The sequence below is a fragment of the Salmo salar genome, chromosome 12, assembly GCF_965601325.2.
Source record: "Salmo salar chromosome 12, fSalSal1, whole genome shotgun sequence".
Lineage (NCBI taxonomy): Eukaryota > Metazoa > Chordata > Actinopteri > Salmoniformes > Salmonidae > Salmo > Salmo salar.
Window position 1 is genome coordinate 60,037,531 of NC_138302.1, and position 17,686 is coordinate 60,055,216.

Consider the following 17,686-nt stretch of genomic DNA (forward strand, 5'->3'; position numbering starts at 1 on the left):
TTGAAAAAGAAATAAACATCCATACAAGTCAAGGACATTACAACATCATACAACTGGTTAGTTCACACGAGAATATCCAGAAAAGTTGTACTGTTGATGAAGATCCAAAAAGTTTATAATTGACAAGGTAAAGTCTGCAGTTAGACTCACATTGTCAATACAACTGTTATGCACTGTACAGTCCATTATCCTTATTCTCTTCAAAATAAAAAGTGTACATGGATTATACACTACATGACCAAAAGTATGTGGAGACCTGCTTGTCGAACGTCGCATTCCAAAATCACGGGCATTAATATGGAGTTGGTCCCCCCTTTGCTGCTATAACAGCCTCCACTCGTCTGGGAAGGCTTTCCACTACATGTTAAAACATTGCTGAAGGGACTTGCTTCCATTCAGCTACAAGAGCATTAGTGAGGTCGGGCACTGATGTTGGGCGATTAGGCTTGGCCTGCAGTCGGCGTTCCAATTCATCTCAAAGGTGTTCGATGAGGTTGAGGTCAGGGCTCTGTACAGGCCAGTCAAGTTCTTCCACACCGATCTCAACAAACCATTTCTGAATGGACCTCGCTTTCTGCAAGGTGGCATTGTCATGCTGAAAGAGGAAAGGAACTTCTCCAAACTGTTGCCACAAAGTTAGAAGCACAGTATTGTCTAGAATGTCAGTGTATGGTGTAGCGTTGTTTCCCCTTCACTGGAACTAAAGGGCCTAGGCTGGACCATGAAAAACAGCCCCAGACCATTATTCCTCCTCCACCAAACTTTACAGTTGGCACTATGCATTCAGATAGGTAGCGTTCTCCTGTCATCCGCCAAACCCGGATTTGTCTGTTGGACTGCCAGATGGTGAACAGTAACAGCACTTACAGTTGACCGGGGCCGCTCTAGAAGGGCAGAAATTTGATGAACTGACTTGTTGGAAAGGTGACATCCTTTGACTGTGTCACATTGAAAGTCACTGAGCTCTTCAGTAAAGCCATTCTACTGGCAATGTTTGTTATGTAGATTCCATGGCTGTGTCCGCAACAAGTGTACCAGAAATAGCCGAATCCACTAATTTGAAGGGGTGTCCACATACTTTTGGTCCTGTAGTGTATTTCATTTGTATAGTTTACAACTTTACATTGTTCAGTACGTGTGTTGTCCATGCTTACCTACATGACCATCAACTTTCACTGTATACACAGATATTGTTGCTTGAAATCTCATTTTCAGTTCATAACCAGATGTTGTTAACAGAAAAACACGAGTAATATCTGGGACACAAACTGTTGTATTGAGGCTTCTAAACAAAATATTCACAATACAATGGAAAAGGGTTAGCCAAGTCCCTGTCTCATTCATACATTTTATTTCACCCCCTCTAACTTTCCCTCCTTATTCGAATCTCTTTTACCATCTCTTGCACATTTTTCATGCACCTGAAAGTTCAAAATATAATGTGGTTTCTGACTGCTTTCATTTAATCAAATTGAATTTTGTAGGCTTATGGAATAATAAGCATAGCCAAAATGTCTAAATTGAATACACACATTTATAAATAAATATAGAGCAGGTATTCAACCCTACTTACTCCCCCTCAAGTATTTGTATTTCAGCAATTCACAATTCTTTTGTATGTTTATTTTTTTCCAGAACTGTACAAAAATCGCCATTCAGATGCTTCAGCTCTCTATTCCCATCATATGTTCTCTCCTCTTAAACCACAATTTACAGTTGTAAAACAACACATTCTAGCTAAAAGCTCTGTTTGTGCATATTTGTGGGGTGCAATAATATAAATACTGTGTTGTCATATTTGTTTCATATATAGAAACAGTGCATTTTGTGTATGCACGCATAGGTGGATGTGCTCTATAGCATGTGTCGCTGCATGTGTAACTGAGCTCTATCAGACATGTAAGATCTTCAGGTGCATTTGGCATCTTTCACAAGTGAAGGGACCGCAACTTAAGTGCAGAAGTGTGCTTTGAAGTAGTGAGCAAACGTGCTATGTAGTCTACCCTAAGAAAACATTACTATACAATGAAGTGTATGTCTAGAAAAAGTCACGAGAAGAATCGCATGCATACAATGTTCTCAGTAACATGTATGCAGTGTTGATGTTAAAATGCAATATAGTACTTTTAGTAGCTATATTAACATGTTACTTTACACTTTGTGTGGAAAGTAACACGTTATATTAGTAGTTATATAACTTTGTTCATATCATGAAAAAAAAATCTCAAAATTAACTGTTTGTTTGTCTGTCTGTCGGAGTGAGCAAGGTGAGCCGCACGCGCTCTACCAAAGACAAACTACTTCCTAACTCAGGTTTGATTACTAGTTACTCCTTTCATCGGTGGCACTGCTTTCCTTTGCTAGTCTGAGCTATATATGGGCTGCTTAATTAGCCATATACAGTGCATACATAAAGAATTCAAACTCCTTGACTTTATCCACATTTTGTTACGTTCCAGCCCTATTCTAAAAGGTGTAAAAAATATATATATAACAATGTCTCAATCTACACACAATACCCCATAATGACAAATCAAATACAGGTTCTTGGAAATAGCAACTTACATAAGTATTCAGACCCTTTTCTATGAGACTCAAAATTGTGCTCAGGTGCATCCTGTTTCCATTGATCATTCTTGAGGTGTTTCTACAACTTGATTGGAGTCCACCTGTGGTAAATTAAATTGATTGGATATGATTTGGAAAGGTACACACCTATCTATATGAGGTCCCACAGTTGACAGTGCATGTCAGAGCAAAAACCAAGCCATGAGGTTGAAGGAATTGTCCTAAACAGGATTGTGTCGAGGCACAGATCTGGGGAAGGGTACCAAAACATTTCTGCAGCATTGAAGATCCCCAAGAACACAGTGGCCTCCATAATTATTAAATGGAAGAAGCTTGGAACTTCCAAGACTCTTCCTAGAGCTGGCTGCCCGGTCAAACTGAGAAATCAGGGAAGAAGGGCCTTGGTGAAGGATGTGACCAAGAACCCAATGGACACTCTGACAGAGCTCCAGAGCTCCTCTGTGGAGATGGGAGAATGTTCCAGAAGGACAACCATCTTTGCAGCACTCCACCAATCAAGCCTTTATGGTAGAGTGGCCAGACGGAAGCCACTCCTCAGTAAAAAGGCACACGACAGCCAGCTTGGATTTTGCCAAAAGGCACCTAAAGGACTCTCAGACCATGAGAAACAAGATTCTCTGGTCTGATGAAACCAAGATTGAACTCTTTGGCCTGAATGCCAAGAGTCACGTCTGAAGTAAACCTGGCACCATCCCTACGGTAAATCATGGTGGTTGCAGCATCATGCTGTGGGGATGTTTTTCCGTGGCAGGGACTGGGAGACTAGTCAAGATCAAGGGAAAGATGAACGAAGTATAGGAAGATCCTTGATGAAAACCTGCTGCAGAGTGCTCAGGACCTTAGAGTGGGGCGAAGGTTCACCTTCCAACAGGACAACAACCCTAAGCACACAGCCAAGACAACGCAGGTGTGGCTTCGGGAAAAGTCTCAATGTCCTTGAGTGGCCCAGCCAGAGCCCGGACTTGAACCCGATCTAACATCTCTGGAGAGACCTGAAAATAGCTGTGCAGCGACGCTCCCCTTCCATCCTGACAGAACTTGAGAGGATCTGCAGAGAAGAATGGGAGAAACTCCCCAAATACAGGTGTGCCAAGCTTGTAGTCATACCCAAGAAGACTTGAGGCTGTAATCGCTGCCAAAGGTGCTTCAACAAAGTACTGAGTAAACGGTCTGAATACTTATGTAAATGTCAAATTTCAGTTGTTTATTTGTAATAAAATATTGAACATTTCTTAAAGCCTGTTTTTGCTTTGTCATTATGGGGTATTGTGTGTAGACTGATGAGGGAAAAAAACTATTTAAATGAATTTTAGAATAAGACTGTAACATAACAAAATGTAGAAAAAGTTAAGGGGTCTGAATACTTTCCGAATGCATTGTAAGCCAAATATCTGTACACATTTCCTATCTTTTCATTCAAAATCTTTCTCTCAAGCCGCCAGTTTTGGTTATAGACCACACGTCGGGTACATGGACCCATAGAGATGTATAAAGGGCATACTTGTCACTAGAAGGAAGAGATCACTGGCAAAGATCAGATGTGCGCCCTCTATACATTTATATGGACAGCAGCTGTCATGATTTCTCCGCCTGTTCGAGAACTAAATGAGGAAACGAGTCGAGATCGGATCATGGAAACACGCACCCGGTAGAGAGATGATTCTGAAAGTAACGCACGAGTTTGACAAAATCATAATATTACCCAGTTTGAAAAAGTAACATTACTTAACTCCATTACTCATAAAATAATCTGATTACCTTGCACGTTACTTTTGTAACGCTTTACCCCCAACACTGCATGCATGTGCATAAAAGTGTTAGAACACAACAAAGTCTGTGCATCACTCACTTAGAAACCTAAATGTAATGCAGGTTTTGTGCAGGAATGGACAGAAACAACAAACACTACATCTGAGGTGCAATGGCAATGCAAGACTCATCAGGAATACTAATTTATGGTGGTATATTACTTGTTTTACAAGTTACTACGGACTATTGGTTGGCAATGCCTTGGATGCTTCACAGTCCTCTTAAAATCTACTCTTTTGCATGTATTTAATCCAAACAAAATCTCTCCCATTACTATGTCCAAGTCCCACCATTGGTCCTTAATCCACAGTGGGGTTAAAAAGATATTGCTACTGGGACTCTCCCATTTTTGTCAGGTGAGGCATGTCAATATCCCTTGCTGAAAAACAGAAACTTAAACACTCTTGCCCCACCTTAAAAATCTCTGTGTGCTTTAAATTGGGATTATTATATAGTGTTTAGCTTGTGTAGATTTTTAAAAGTGATAAAGAGAGAGAATGTTGAGTTCCTCTGAGTTCAAGTGAATTAAACAAAGTTATCCCTCAAATCCAAATCTGAAATAAATAGTTGCTCTCCTGCTCCAAAATCCTCAGAGGACTGCAAGTATTTTGTCTAGTTATGTCCAGCATGGGCTGTATGTTCCCGACCATGTCCTTGGCATCATTATTATTACAGTCATTATGTCACACTGATGGGATCTCCTCACGTCAGGTTCCAGAGAGATCTTCGGGAGAGTTCCGTGTTTCTGACAGGTCAGTTTCCCTCTCTTCTCTCCATGCATTAAAACAGTAGTGAGATCACAGTATTCCAAGTGTGCTGAGGTTCTGTAAATCCCGGTCTGTGGAGAATATGACATCAAATATAACATTCAACTTCCCTTGGTCTGGTAATAAAGATACCCCTTTCAGTCTTATGAGGATGTTAATAGCCAGGGTGTCTGATGCCATCTTGTGTGTAGTCCATAGTAGTCCCAGCAGGCATTAGGGTCGAATGGACAGATGGGAAGAGAAGGCAGCCCATCGTGAAAATCCCTGGCGATCCAAGCAGCGTTTTCTCTCTCAAACCACTGAGGGGAAATGATAGATAAAAAAAGTTTCAGAAAATAAGGAAATGAAAACAACCCCTTTCGTAGAAACTTCCATGATGACAATGTGGTATGGAGACTTGGAAGTCAAGCTCAAAGTCACTCTACGTTCTACTCAATGCACATAAGGTCTGGGGATGATTCCATGACAATTGTCTCATCCCTCTTTTAAAACGAGAGATCAGTTTCCAACAATTGTATGTATAACCTCAGATCAGGACTACAAAAAAAACACTATCCCACCAAACAGAGCTAGAGTCTAAAATCTAGAACATCTAAAATAGGATTGACAACAAAACACAGCTCCAATGGTACCTTCTGAATAAGGGACGTGATCTGACAGTGGACAAAGTAGAAACAGAAAAAGTCATTAAATTAAATCAGAAAAGTAGCTAATAATCTAAAATTGTGTTTCAGAAGAAGTCTAAATTTCTACATGATATATGAAACTTACACGAGGGGGCAGAAGTTAAGGAAATATTGGTCCTGGGTTTGCATAAGCATCGGATAGACCCATAGCATGCCACTGCTGGTTAAGAGAGAACACTGTATTTACTGAGTCTTTCAAGCATCTAACTACAGTATCTATCGAGGAAAGTACTTTATTATTTGATTGACATTGCGGTCTGGGTGTGATCATGTTATTAGTGTGTACTTCCCAAAAAACACGAGTCAAGAACATTCAAAGTTCATATAGGGTGAGGTCGAGTACAGTAGTAAGCATATCTTTGAAAAGATTCACTGTAACTAATAGATCTAAAGAGAACCCTGTTCTGATATGGTCAAGACTGAATTTTGCTGTCTTTATGATCTCAGCGTAGTGTTCTCATAACCCTTTAGAAGAGCTAGAGTAGCTCCCCAAGTGAGATCTACATGTCAATGGATGTCAAGGACAGGAAACATCAATTAGCTACAACAGTGTCAGCAACACCTCAATGGTTCCTATACATTAGGTCTGACAGCATGAGCCTCTAATAACGTCACGATCAAACCAGATGGGTCCTAAATGCACAGCGAAAAGCTTCAGTATGCTTCAGCAGCTAGGACACAGTAGGCCATTAAACCTACCTTAAGGGCTCATAGCTACCTTCTCCAGTCGATTACAAAAATACCCCTTACCGATTATCATAATTAGAACCCCTGGGGTGTATTCTTTGTACCGTTTCTGTTGCAAAACAGTGTACTCCAAACAGAAAAAAATTTGCAACAAAAACGAGAGTTTCTGTTGGACAAATTCAGGTAGGTCCCTACCATTTCGTTCCGCTTGCTTCCTTTTGGTTTCCATTGCAAGATGTAATGAATACACCCCTGTAGTTTCCCATTTCAAACTTGATGATAGTTTGGAATGTGAAATGTAGACAAACTAGGCAAAAGTTAAAAAGGAAGTCTGTACCACTTTCAGAGTGACAGCAGGGACCTCGGCCCTTCAGCCTACTGCCTGGTTTCTCTGGGGCACAGTGGAGTCTGTGCCTCCGCCCCAAACCGTCCTGCCTCCACCAGCAACTGGGAGAGAGGACATGTTTCAATTACAGGTCAACGTATTCATTAACCTCTATAAAGACTATCAGTATAACTGCAGGGTTTAATCTTACTTTATGAACAAACTCATGGTAGCATGGGCAGTAGGATTGCTTAATCAACTATGTGATGACGCCGATGTCTACCCAATCAAGTATGTAGGCTCAGTGAACGGGCAGTGTCATGGTGACATTTCTGTTCACTTGTGTTCTTCCAATTGACCAGAATCAAGATATAACATGATGTACTTACTGTAAAAGTGTACAGAGCAGCATCGTCAAGACACAGCCAATCACACACAGCACTAGCGCCGTGGCAACTGTCTGTTGCCTGTGATTGGTGGCCACCACGGCTAGCAGGTCGGCGTGCTCGCATCGCATCCCTACAAAGCCTTGGTGACACCTGTCCAACATGGAGAGGAGAAAGGACATTAGACATGGACTTGATCCTTCATGGGTGTTTGACAAATTCACAGACTCCATTTGGAATGGAGAGACCACAGCAATAAATAACATCTATAAATATATTGTTGAAGTAGAATTAGTAGGCCTAAGTTTTAGAAATATTAGGTAGTAGTGAAGTTCAGTCTGCAAAACTATTCTGCATCAGATAAACAACCACACAATACCCTTCGTATTATGAACATGCCAAAAAAGGGTCTCAAGGATTCACTACTAAAAAGCTATTTAGTAAAGGGTTTAGGTCAAAGACCCTAATCCTGGAGGGAGTTCTCTACTCTGCTCAGTCAGATAGAAGTGAACTGCCGCTCTCTAATTCCATAAGCCAGTGCAATTTGCATCATGCTTAGACCAGCTCTATGAACTGCAGCGAATCCGTGTACAAACAGAGCACTGGCAGAACAGATCCTAAACACATATTGTTCTGAGGAGTGTGAAAGAGCTGTTCAACCGTCAGTCACAGACATTAGAACTGGGTGGGTTAACCTCGATAACTCCTAATAACTGGAGATGGACCACTCAAAATAGAATAATTAGGACATAAGCTATGTTGTGACTGCACACCAGCAAGGACAGGTCACAAGTTCATGACTATCGAATAACAATTTCCCATACAGACAGAGTTACACAATGATTAATTGGATATTGAAATAATGACGACTGTGGGACGAGAGAGAGAGAGAGAGAGAGCGAGAGCGAGAGCGAGAGCGAGAGAGAGAGAGAGATCCTTACATTTTCTGCACTACAGGACAGGAAGTTGAACTTACACACATGCAGGCGTCTCCTCCAGAATCAGGAAACGACAGGTGCCATGGAAACAGAAGTGGCTGTGCGAGTCAGGACAGTCATCGAAGTGTGATCGAACAGCTGCTGCCACAAACTCTGAGTCAGAGACAGGAGATACATATGGACATTTTTCAAGGCCCTGAGGCAGAGGAAACTTACAGTGATTCAGAAAGTATTCACACCCTTGACTTTTTCCACATTTTGTTGTCTTACAGCCTGAATTTAAAATTGATTACATTTGCCACTGGCCTACAGACAATACCCCATAATGTCAAAGTGGAATTATGTTTTAGACATTTTTACAAAATCATTTAATAAACTGAAAAGCTTGAGTCAGTAAGTATTCAACCCCTTTGTTATGGCAGGCCTAAATAAGTTCAGGAGTAAAAATGTTCTTACCAAGTCACATAATAAAGTTGCATGGACTCACTCTGTGTGCAATAATAGTGTTTAACATGATTTTTGACTACCTCAGCCCTGTACCCCACACATACAATTATCTGTAAGATCCCTCAGTCGAGCAGTGAATTTCAAACACAGATTCAACCACAAAGACCAGGGAGGTTTTCCAATGCTTTACAAAGGGCACCTATTGGTTGATGGGTAAAAAGCAAACATTGACTATCCCTCTGAGCATGGTGAAGTTATTAATTATACTTTGGATGGTGTATCAAAACACCCAGTCACTACAAAAATGTAGGCGTCCTTCCTAACTCAGTTGCCGGAGGGGAAGGAAACCGCTCAGGGATTTCACCATGATGCCAATAGTGACTTTAAAACAGTTACAGAGTTTAACGGCTGTAATAGGAGAAAACTGAGGATGGATCAACAACATTGTAGTTACTCCACAATGCTAACTTAATTGACAGAGTGAAAAGAAGGAAGTACAGAATAAAAAATATTCCAAAACATGCATCCAGTTTGCAACAAGGCACTAAAGTAATACAAAGATAATTGACAAAGCGATTAACACTTTGTATTCAGGACAAAAAGTAATGTTTGGGGAAAATCCAATACAACACATTACTGAGTACCACTCTCCATATTTTCAAGCATAGTGGTGGCTGCATCATGTTATGGGTATGCTTGTAATCGTTAAGGACTGGGGAGTTTTTCAGGATAAATAAATAAACTGAAAAGAGCTAAGGACAGGCAAAATCCTAGAGGAAAACCTGTTTCAGTCTGCTTTCTACCAGACACAGAGATGAATTCACCTTTCAGCAGGACAATACCCTAAAACACAAAGTCAAATCGACACTGGAGTTGATTATCAAGACACTGAATGTTCCTGAGTGGCCGAGTTACAGTTTTGACTTAAATCTGCTTGAAAACCTATGGCAAGACTTGAAAATGGTCGTCTAGCAATGATCAACCAATTTGACAGAGCTTTAAGAATAAAAATAAATTTAAAAAAAGCCAAATATTGTACAATCCAGATGTGCAATACTCCTAGAGACTTACCCACAAAAACTCAGCTGTAATGCTTCCAAAGGTGATTCTAACATGTATTGACTCAGGGGTGTGAATACTTATGTAAATACGTTATTTTGGTATTTCATTTTCAATAAATTATCAACACTTTCTAAAAACCTATTTTCACTTTGTCATTATGGGGTAATGTGTGTAGATGGATTAAATAAATGTTTCTCACCCATTTTGAATTCAGGCTGTAACACAACAAAATATGGAATAAGTCAAGGGGAATGAATACTTTCTGAAGGCACTGTACTTCTTTTGTTACCTCTGAGTGACTTGGGTTTTGTCATGGCTAATGTCAGGGACAAGGCCCTCCGAGGGACAACCATGCATTAAGATGTGTCTCATGCAAAGGGACAAGTTAAACCCCAATCAAATCCCCAGTGCCACGACACAGCAAACAACAAGTCTGTCCATCATCAAACCCATTAGATGTCTGGAGAAAGCACATCCCTGAAGCCAAGGAGTAAAATCCACACCCTTTTCATTCCAGGGCTTTGTCTGAAAAGATACCCGTCAAATCCTTGCTTCCTCCTTTGATTTCTGAATTACTCTCAAAGTGCATTTGAGGAGAAGATCAAAAAGGTCCCTTCTTCAGACCTCTCCTCCATTGAGCTTTGAGAGGACTTCAGGAAATAAGGACGGAGGAGGCAAGGATTTGACAGCTAGTAACCTTTTCAGACACAGCCCCCCCATCCCTCTCCTGCCTCTTTCCTTTACATCCAATCAAACGTGATTTATTATGGACAAACGATGCTGGAATAACAGAATGAATCTCCTGAAATAAATGAACATTGGAATGAGCTGAAGGGGGTCAAGACTCAGGAGGAACACAGTAACCAAATTACAGAGTCTGGACGAATTTCTTACTCATCAACTCTACAATGAGTTCCAAATTCCAACTGGACTGGCCCAAACAAAAGTTTGAGTATCTTTTCTCAGGCAGCCAAAACAGATGCCACAATGTGACATTCAGAGAAAGAGGGAGTGAGTAAGAGAGAGAGAGGGAGGATGAACAGAGAGATGGACGGTTGCATTACAGCCGACCGTCACACACTCCATTCCATTGGTAAATGGCCGGTTGGATTCCAGCCTACATGCATTGTCCCTTCTCCTCTCCCTCTTTCAGAGCCTGTAAAAAGCTCTCTGTTCTCCCCTTAGGTATCTGCCCCAGCTACTCCTCAGCCCCTCTGGCAGCATCCCAAATGGCCCCCTATGGTCAAAATGCCATTAGGGCATTTCTGGATTTTGTGGTGACTCACAGATAATGACTGAAATGTGATAGGTGGTCGCCTGGGAATGAAGCTACAGGATTTTTATTTTAGCGTTGTTTGATGTCTGCCACACTGGCTACTTTCTATCCAAACAGAGGACTAGATTCATATAAAAATTTGACTAATTCATTCATGTGCAGCACAATGTCTGTATGTGTCCACTTTTGTAAGGCATTTTATGTAGCCATCTGACTCTTCACTAGAGAAGCCTTGAATTAACTTTGGCACCAGTCAATGAGTCTGAAGAGGTGAAAGATTCTCTGGGGCACCCTGTAGAGAGGTTTTGTAGAGGCATTCATATTTAGACTGTCAGTCACCTGAAGAGACACACATACACACACGAACACACACACACACTTACTTTTAACTGGGAGGTTGGTTGTAGTAATGGTGCTGGTAGTGGTAGAAAATATCATAATGTTTACAGTGGTAGTAGTCACAGGAGGGGTGGTGGTCGTAGTAGAATTAGTAGCAATAGTAGAATTATCCTGTCCGGTTCCATAGGTAAAGAGGGACCCTGTTAAAAGAAACAGATGAAATGCTTAGGGATACAAATCGGTACTGATTTTAAATCATGATCAGATAAAGAAACTGTTGGGACATTGCAGAAGATCCCACTAGGCCTGGGGTTCCTAAACTTTTCCACTCAGGCACCCCCTTCCCCCCTGCAATTCTACGAGTTTTGTCAATGGTGCAGAGAAAATATTGCAGTTTTAAAGCTAATTTCCTTGCAATTCTATACATTTTGCCATGTCTAATGCATAGGCGGTTGGTGGCACCTTAATTAGGGAGGACAGGCTTGTTGTAATGGCTGGAGTGGAATAGTATCAAATACATGGGTTCCATCTAAAACGACGTTGGAGGTGGCTTAGAGTAGAGAAATTAAGATAACATTCTCTGGCAACACCTTTGGTGGACATTCCTGCAGTCAGTATGCCAATTGCACGCCCCCTCAAAACTTGAGACATCTGTGGCATTGTGTTGTGTGACAAAACTGCACATTTTAGAGTGGCATTTTACTGTCCCCAGCACAAGGTGCACCTGTGTAATGATCATGCCGCTTAATCAGCTTCTTGATATGCCACACCTGTCAGATGAATGGATTATCTTGGCAAAGGAGAAATGCTCACTAAAAGGGATGTAAACAAATTTGTACACAACATTTGAGAGAAATAAGGTTTTTGTGCATATGGAAAATGTATGAGATTTTTTATTTCAGCTCATGAAACATGGGACCAACACTTTACATGTTGCATTTATATTTTTGTTCAGTATAATTATTACATTTTTGGGGGGTACCTAACAGCTCTCGTCCAAAGTGACTTAGTTGACTGAATCAGAGAAACAAGCTGTCTACAAATGACTTGTTGCTGTTAAAATAGAACTCATTTCCCAACTCATGGATCCCAATATTAATGATGTCCCCACTGATCAACCAGAGTCCTATTCAGTAGAGAGAAGCTGACTGAAATGAAGGTACTACCTAAGAACACAGATTTTTGTTTTCCGTTGCCAAACCACTATATGTTAACATATCAGACTTACTTAACTTAAACCTCTTGGCCCCCTTGGGAGCATAGGGTGTCCACCTGACTCTTCTGTGCGAGGGCTTTTGCCTCTTGCCAGGAGATCTTAACCAAATATTGCACTGAAATGGTGTTATATATTATTTCTAGTTCTTGGCCTTAATTAGCCACTTTCCCTTTTTCTGTTGCATTGGGCCCATTGAGGGTTGAATCCTGAGGCATGTGCTGTACTCATAACTCACACACAACTTTCCCATTTGTCATTATGTTTGGATTTCCTCTTACCAGCTTGTGTTGCGTATTTCAAGAATGACAATGGGATGAAAGGATGGACACACTACAATGGGTCTGTAATGGGACTAAGCTGGGATAGTCTTAATATAGACAGATCCCGGAGAGCCATCACACAATTAGAATTCTGAAAGGCAGCCAATGAGAGACGAGATTCAGTGATGTGGAGATATCAGACAATGACAATGAAAGTGCTGAGTATCAAATTAGAGCTTGATTCTCCAGTTCAATTCAAATAATGGTTGAAAACATACTGCTCATATAACACAGGTTAATCAGTGTCAGGTGGTTATGAAGGAGAGGAGAACCACTGAGCATTTCATCAGCCAGTCAATGAGTGACGTCCCTGATGTTGCTAAGGACACTGAGTGTGACAAGGTAAAAAGCCCAGAGAGAGAGACGGTGAATGAATGCTGTGTCAAGGCAGGCTGCGTCACAAATGGCACCCTATTCCGTGCATAGTGCACTACTTTTGACAAGAGGGTAAGATCAATTTGAATTGAATCACTTTTTGACAGCACCCCTTTCGATTTGAACGAAACCTTCCATACATATTTTCCCATTGTAGAAGTGCTCAGAAAGTGACTTTTTGAACATGAATGAGAAAACATTCAAGGAGATAGAAGGTGCTCAAAGTTCACCCATGTTGCATACCCCACCATACCCTGAGACATCCATGTCTTCATCACTGGAAATTATAAAATGGTTGAGATTGATATCATTTAAAAGCCTGCGAACAGGGTTGTCAACGTATTTTATCATTTCTGTGAAAATGTACTTTCTTTTAAAAAAAAGTTTTATCCAAAAAAAATGCCTAAACTCAGATGTTTTTCATATTCACATATGTTGTAGCTTAGACCCTATTTTACATCATCTATGGTTTTTGTGTTGTGCTGGCTATCGTTTGAGACACAACATGCTCTTGAATACAGGGTCAGTGTCATGTTGTGGCTGATAAATGTACTAAAATGGGAATAAAATTGAAATATTTGGAGGTCCACACATCAGAGAATATTGACTTGAATGGGAATATCTGTTTTAAATTCAAACTGTCAACCCTCCATAGAAAACATATCGAAATCATAGAAATATAGACAGAATAGACATGACAATTTAACTTGACATTCAACGGTGGGTGGACCGGCAGCCATCTTTGTGGTAGTAATTAGAAGTTATAATTACATTTAAATGAAGTAGCAGCTAAATTGCAGTGATCTTAAGGGAAATCATTTTTTTATGATTGAAATGACACCCACCCTGTATTCAAGAGCATGTTGTGTCTCAACCGATGGCGGGCACAACACAAAAACCTCAGATGTTGTGAAATATGGTCTAAGCTGCAACATATGTGAACCTTTTTCTCAAGAAATAATAAAATAGTTTGACAACACTGTTTGTAAGATTTTAAATGTAAGCTTTTGTAAGTTATCAAACTCAACCATTAATCTTTTCCAGTGATGAAGACATGAATGTTTCAGGGTATGGTGGGGTAGGCAAAATGGGTCAACTTTGAACACCTTTATCTATTGAATGTTTTGGCATTCAGGTCCAAAAATGTACTTTCTGACCACTTCTTCCATGGGCAAACATGTATGGAAGGTTTTGTTTAAATCAAAAGGAATGCTGTCAAACAGTGTCTGAATTCAAATGGATTTACCCCAGAGACCTACGAGCCCTGGTCAAAAGATGTGCACAATGCAGGACAGGGTTTCTCAAACTCGGTCCTGGGTGCCGCCACCCGACAAAACTACACTTGACCTACACTTCCCGAGTTAAGCTTACACACAGGTGTTTGCCGGATGCTTGATAGCGCAGGTGATTGCCTCTTGTCTTCCGTAAACAAACGCTGTGACATGGAGATATGGCAGTGTCGAAACACTACCCTAACCCTATTCGAGGTGTGTACCAATTTAACCTTTTAAAAAATATATATTATTACTTCTCGCTGATATGAAAGAAAAGGGGCCTTATTGCTTCCAAAACCATACTGCAAGTGACGCGTGTTAATGTTTCGATTAAGCGTCGGGGCTCTTAGCAAAACTCCCTGTACAGAAGACCAATGACTTAGGCATAATGTAATGGAACTGTAAATCGTGATCAAGGGAATAGGGTACCATTTGGGACGCACAGAGTGACTGACCAGCCAATAACAGTAAGAGGGTCAAGTATCACCTGCTAAAAGGATGAGGCCATTAGAAATCTATGTATAGGTCTGCACTGGCAGCATATGCACGCTACATAAAACATCAATGGTGGCTCATTGGTACCATCTTTGTTTCTCATAGAAATATCACTGAGCAGCCTGTCAATGGTTATAATTCACAAATTGGAGTCATATACAATCACAACTGTAAACCGGACTTCCTGCGTAAGAGTAGGGTAGGCTAGCCTAGCCTATAGTCCTGGGGTTCTCAGCTTTCACCTTTCTGATGCTCACTAAAATAATGCTCTTCCTTAAAATGTGATAAATTGGGGAAATGGAGGTTACTGATTACATTCTATAATTCAATTATTCGTTTTCCCGCGCTTTTTCATGGAAACCTTAGTCACTGAGGCCCGCGTGGGTCCCCTGGTTGCGGCTTAATTAATAAGAAAAAAGGTTCACAGACGCAAACCCTATTAGGACATAATGACATTTCCCCTTCTGGTATAACACATTCCAATTCACTAACCCCCCCCATATAACATTTTACAATCATTCCCACTTTCTGACACTTCGCTTGTAGTCCTTCAAATATTTTACCAACTGTGTTTGTTTTTTCTTCTTCATAGAACTCACCAGTAATGAGAAAGATCACATCCCAGAATGCCCGATTCATCATGAAGGTTGTATGTTTGTCAAGGTAATCCTCCGAAATGCTAGTGTTCTTTGCTCAAGTCTATAAACATTTGTATATGCTCGCATAGGTCAGTCAGGAGAGAGAAATGTGTTTGTATAAAATGAAGTAAATCCTTCTTCCATCACAAAACCCCTTCCGCGTATCTTAGGCTATAGGCTACTGACAGTCTTCAGAAATTTCGCAAAAAAATGCAAGTGCGTCGCTATTCCGCAACTTGATTAATTTCCAGTGCCATGTGCAAGCTGAGTTTCCTTGTCTGATATATCATTAATTTAACGTAACAACTAACAAGTCTTCAAATACGTTGTTTCGATTAATTTCTCTTCAGTTTAAACGGATAAGTTTATTCCAAGCGCTAAACAATTCCACTCTCCTCCACAGTCTAAATAAACGCTCTCACACATAATCCTTTCAATGGTTTCCCCTGAGGAGGGAGGGAGGGAGAGAGAAATCAATATTGCTCACTTCTAGTTGCCTAAAATAGCTTGTTTTTAGGGAATGTTGTAGAATTACTCTCATCACAGGAATTTCATTATGATAACTCCATCTTCAAGTTACCAGCTTTCATATTTCAATTTGTGGTGGCTTTCATATGAGCAGTGCCTGTATAGCCTAGGTCTAGTGCACCCATATGTGGGTGTACAGATGGACTATCCAGAATTCATGCATACTTCATATTGCTCAATTTTGTAGGCCTGATTATGCCTGCCTAGGGCAATTACAGTTTCACAAATCAGCATAAAACATAAAAGGATGATGAGCAATCACTCCCTTTATGTTGATCCAACAACACCCATAGATCTCATTCCAAAATCATCTCATTCCAAAATCATGGGCAATTATATGGAGTTGGTCCCCCTTTGCTGCTATAACAGCCTCCTCTCTTCTGGGAAGGAATTCCACTACACGTTGGAAAATTGAGGTGGAAATGTGCTTCCATTCAGCCACAAGAGCAAGAGTTTTCTCTGATGTTGGGCGATTAGGCCTGGCTTGCAGCCAGAGTTCCAATTCATCCCAAAGGTGTTTGATGGGGTTGAGGTCAGGGCTCTGTGCAGGCCAGTCAAGTTCTTCCACACCGATCTCGACAAACCGTTTCTGTATGGACCTTGCTTTGTGCACGGGGCATTGTCATGCTGAAACAGGAAAGGGCCTTCTCCAAACTGTTGCCACAAATTTGGAATCACAGAATCGTCTAGAATACCATTGTATGCTGTAGCATTAAGACTTCCCTTCACTGGAACTAAGTGGCCTAGCCCGACCCATTATTCCTCTTCCACCCAACTTTACAGTTGGCACTATGCATTGGGGCAGGTAGCATTCTCCTGGCATCCGCCAAACCCAGATTCATCCGTCGGACTGCCAGATGGTGAAGCGTGATTCATCACTCCAGAGAACGTGTTTTCATGGCTCCGGAGACCAATGGCGTTGAGCTTTACACCACTCCAGCCGACGCTTGTCATTGCTCGTGGTGATCTTAGGCTTGTGTGCGGCTGCTCGGCCATGGAAACCCATTTCATCTCCAGACTAATAATTATTGTGCTGACGTTGCTTCCAAAGGTAGATTGGAACTCGGTAGTGAGTGTTGCAACCAAGGTCAGACCATTTTTATGCGCTACGTGCTTCAGCACTCGGTGGTCCTGTTCTGAGAGCTTGTGTGGCCTACCACTTCACGACTGAGCCATTGTTGCTCCTAGATGTTTCCACTTCACAATAACAGCACTTATAGTTGACCGGGGCAGCTCTAACAGGGCAAACATTTGATGAACTGACTTGTTGGAAAGGTGGCATCCTATGACAGTGCCACATTGAAAGTCACTGAGCTCTTCAGTAAGGCCATTCTACTTCCAGTGTTTGTCTATGGAGATTGCATGGCTGTGTGTGTAGACTGAAGAAGGCTGTAAAGCCGAAACGTCTGTGTACCCTATCCCTGATGCAGTAAAAAAAACGACATTTTATGCAACATATTTTTGACAGCAAACCCATTATAACTCTTCATTTTTCTAAATGTGTGGCTTTTACGCACGAGCCAAGCTTT

General features: G+C 41.1%; 2 protein-coding genes across 2 annotated transcripts in view; one reads left to right on the forward strand and one right to left on the reverse strand.

Annotated features, from left to right (window-relative positions):
• Positions 1–15,984, reverse strand: LOC106565349 (protransforming growth factor alpha). Its single transcript, XM_014132350.3, has 6 exons — positions 15,591–15,984; positions 11,356–11,511; positions 8,226–8,340; positions 7,253–7,402; positions 6,876–6,985; positions 1–5,464 (listed from the first exon to the last, which is right to left on the reverse strand). The coding sequence occupies exons 1-6, from the start codon at positions 15,631–15,633 to the stop codon at positions 5,457–5,459; spliced, it is 582 nt and encodes a 193-aa protein (XP_013987825.1). The 5' UTR covers positions 15,634–15,984; the 3' UTR covers positions 1–5,456.
• The window catches only part of slc2a11a (solute carrier family 2 member 11a), a 16,436-nt gene continuing 13,390 nt past the window's right edge, over positions 14,641–17,686 (forward strand). Inside the window, exons 1-2 of the mRNA XM_014132291.3 lie at positions 14,641–14,709; positions 15,584–15,654. Of these exons, the coding sequence (XP_013987766.1) occupies positions 14,673–14,709; positions 15,584–15,654 (108 nt within the window). The 5' untranslated portion in view covers positions 14,641–14,672. The remainder of the gene's footprint in view (positions 14,710–15,583; positions 15,655–17,686) is intronic.

Coding starts and splice junctions, on each gene's coding strand:
- LOC106565349 (XM_014132350.3), bottom strand. CDS start 15,633: ATGATGAATCGGGCATTCTGGGATGTGATCTTTCTCATTACTG. Junction 11,512..15,590: donor TGTGATCTTTCTCATTACTG/GTGAGTTCTATG, acceptor TTCTTTTAACAG/GGTCCCTCTTTACCTATGGA. Junction 6,986..7,252: donor CTGCTCTGTACACTTTTACA/GTAAGTACATCA, acceptor CCTCTCTCCCAG/TTGCTGGTGGAGGCAGGACG.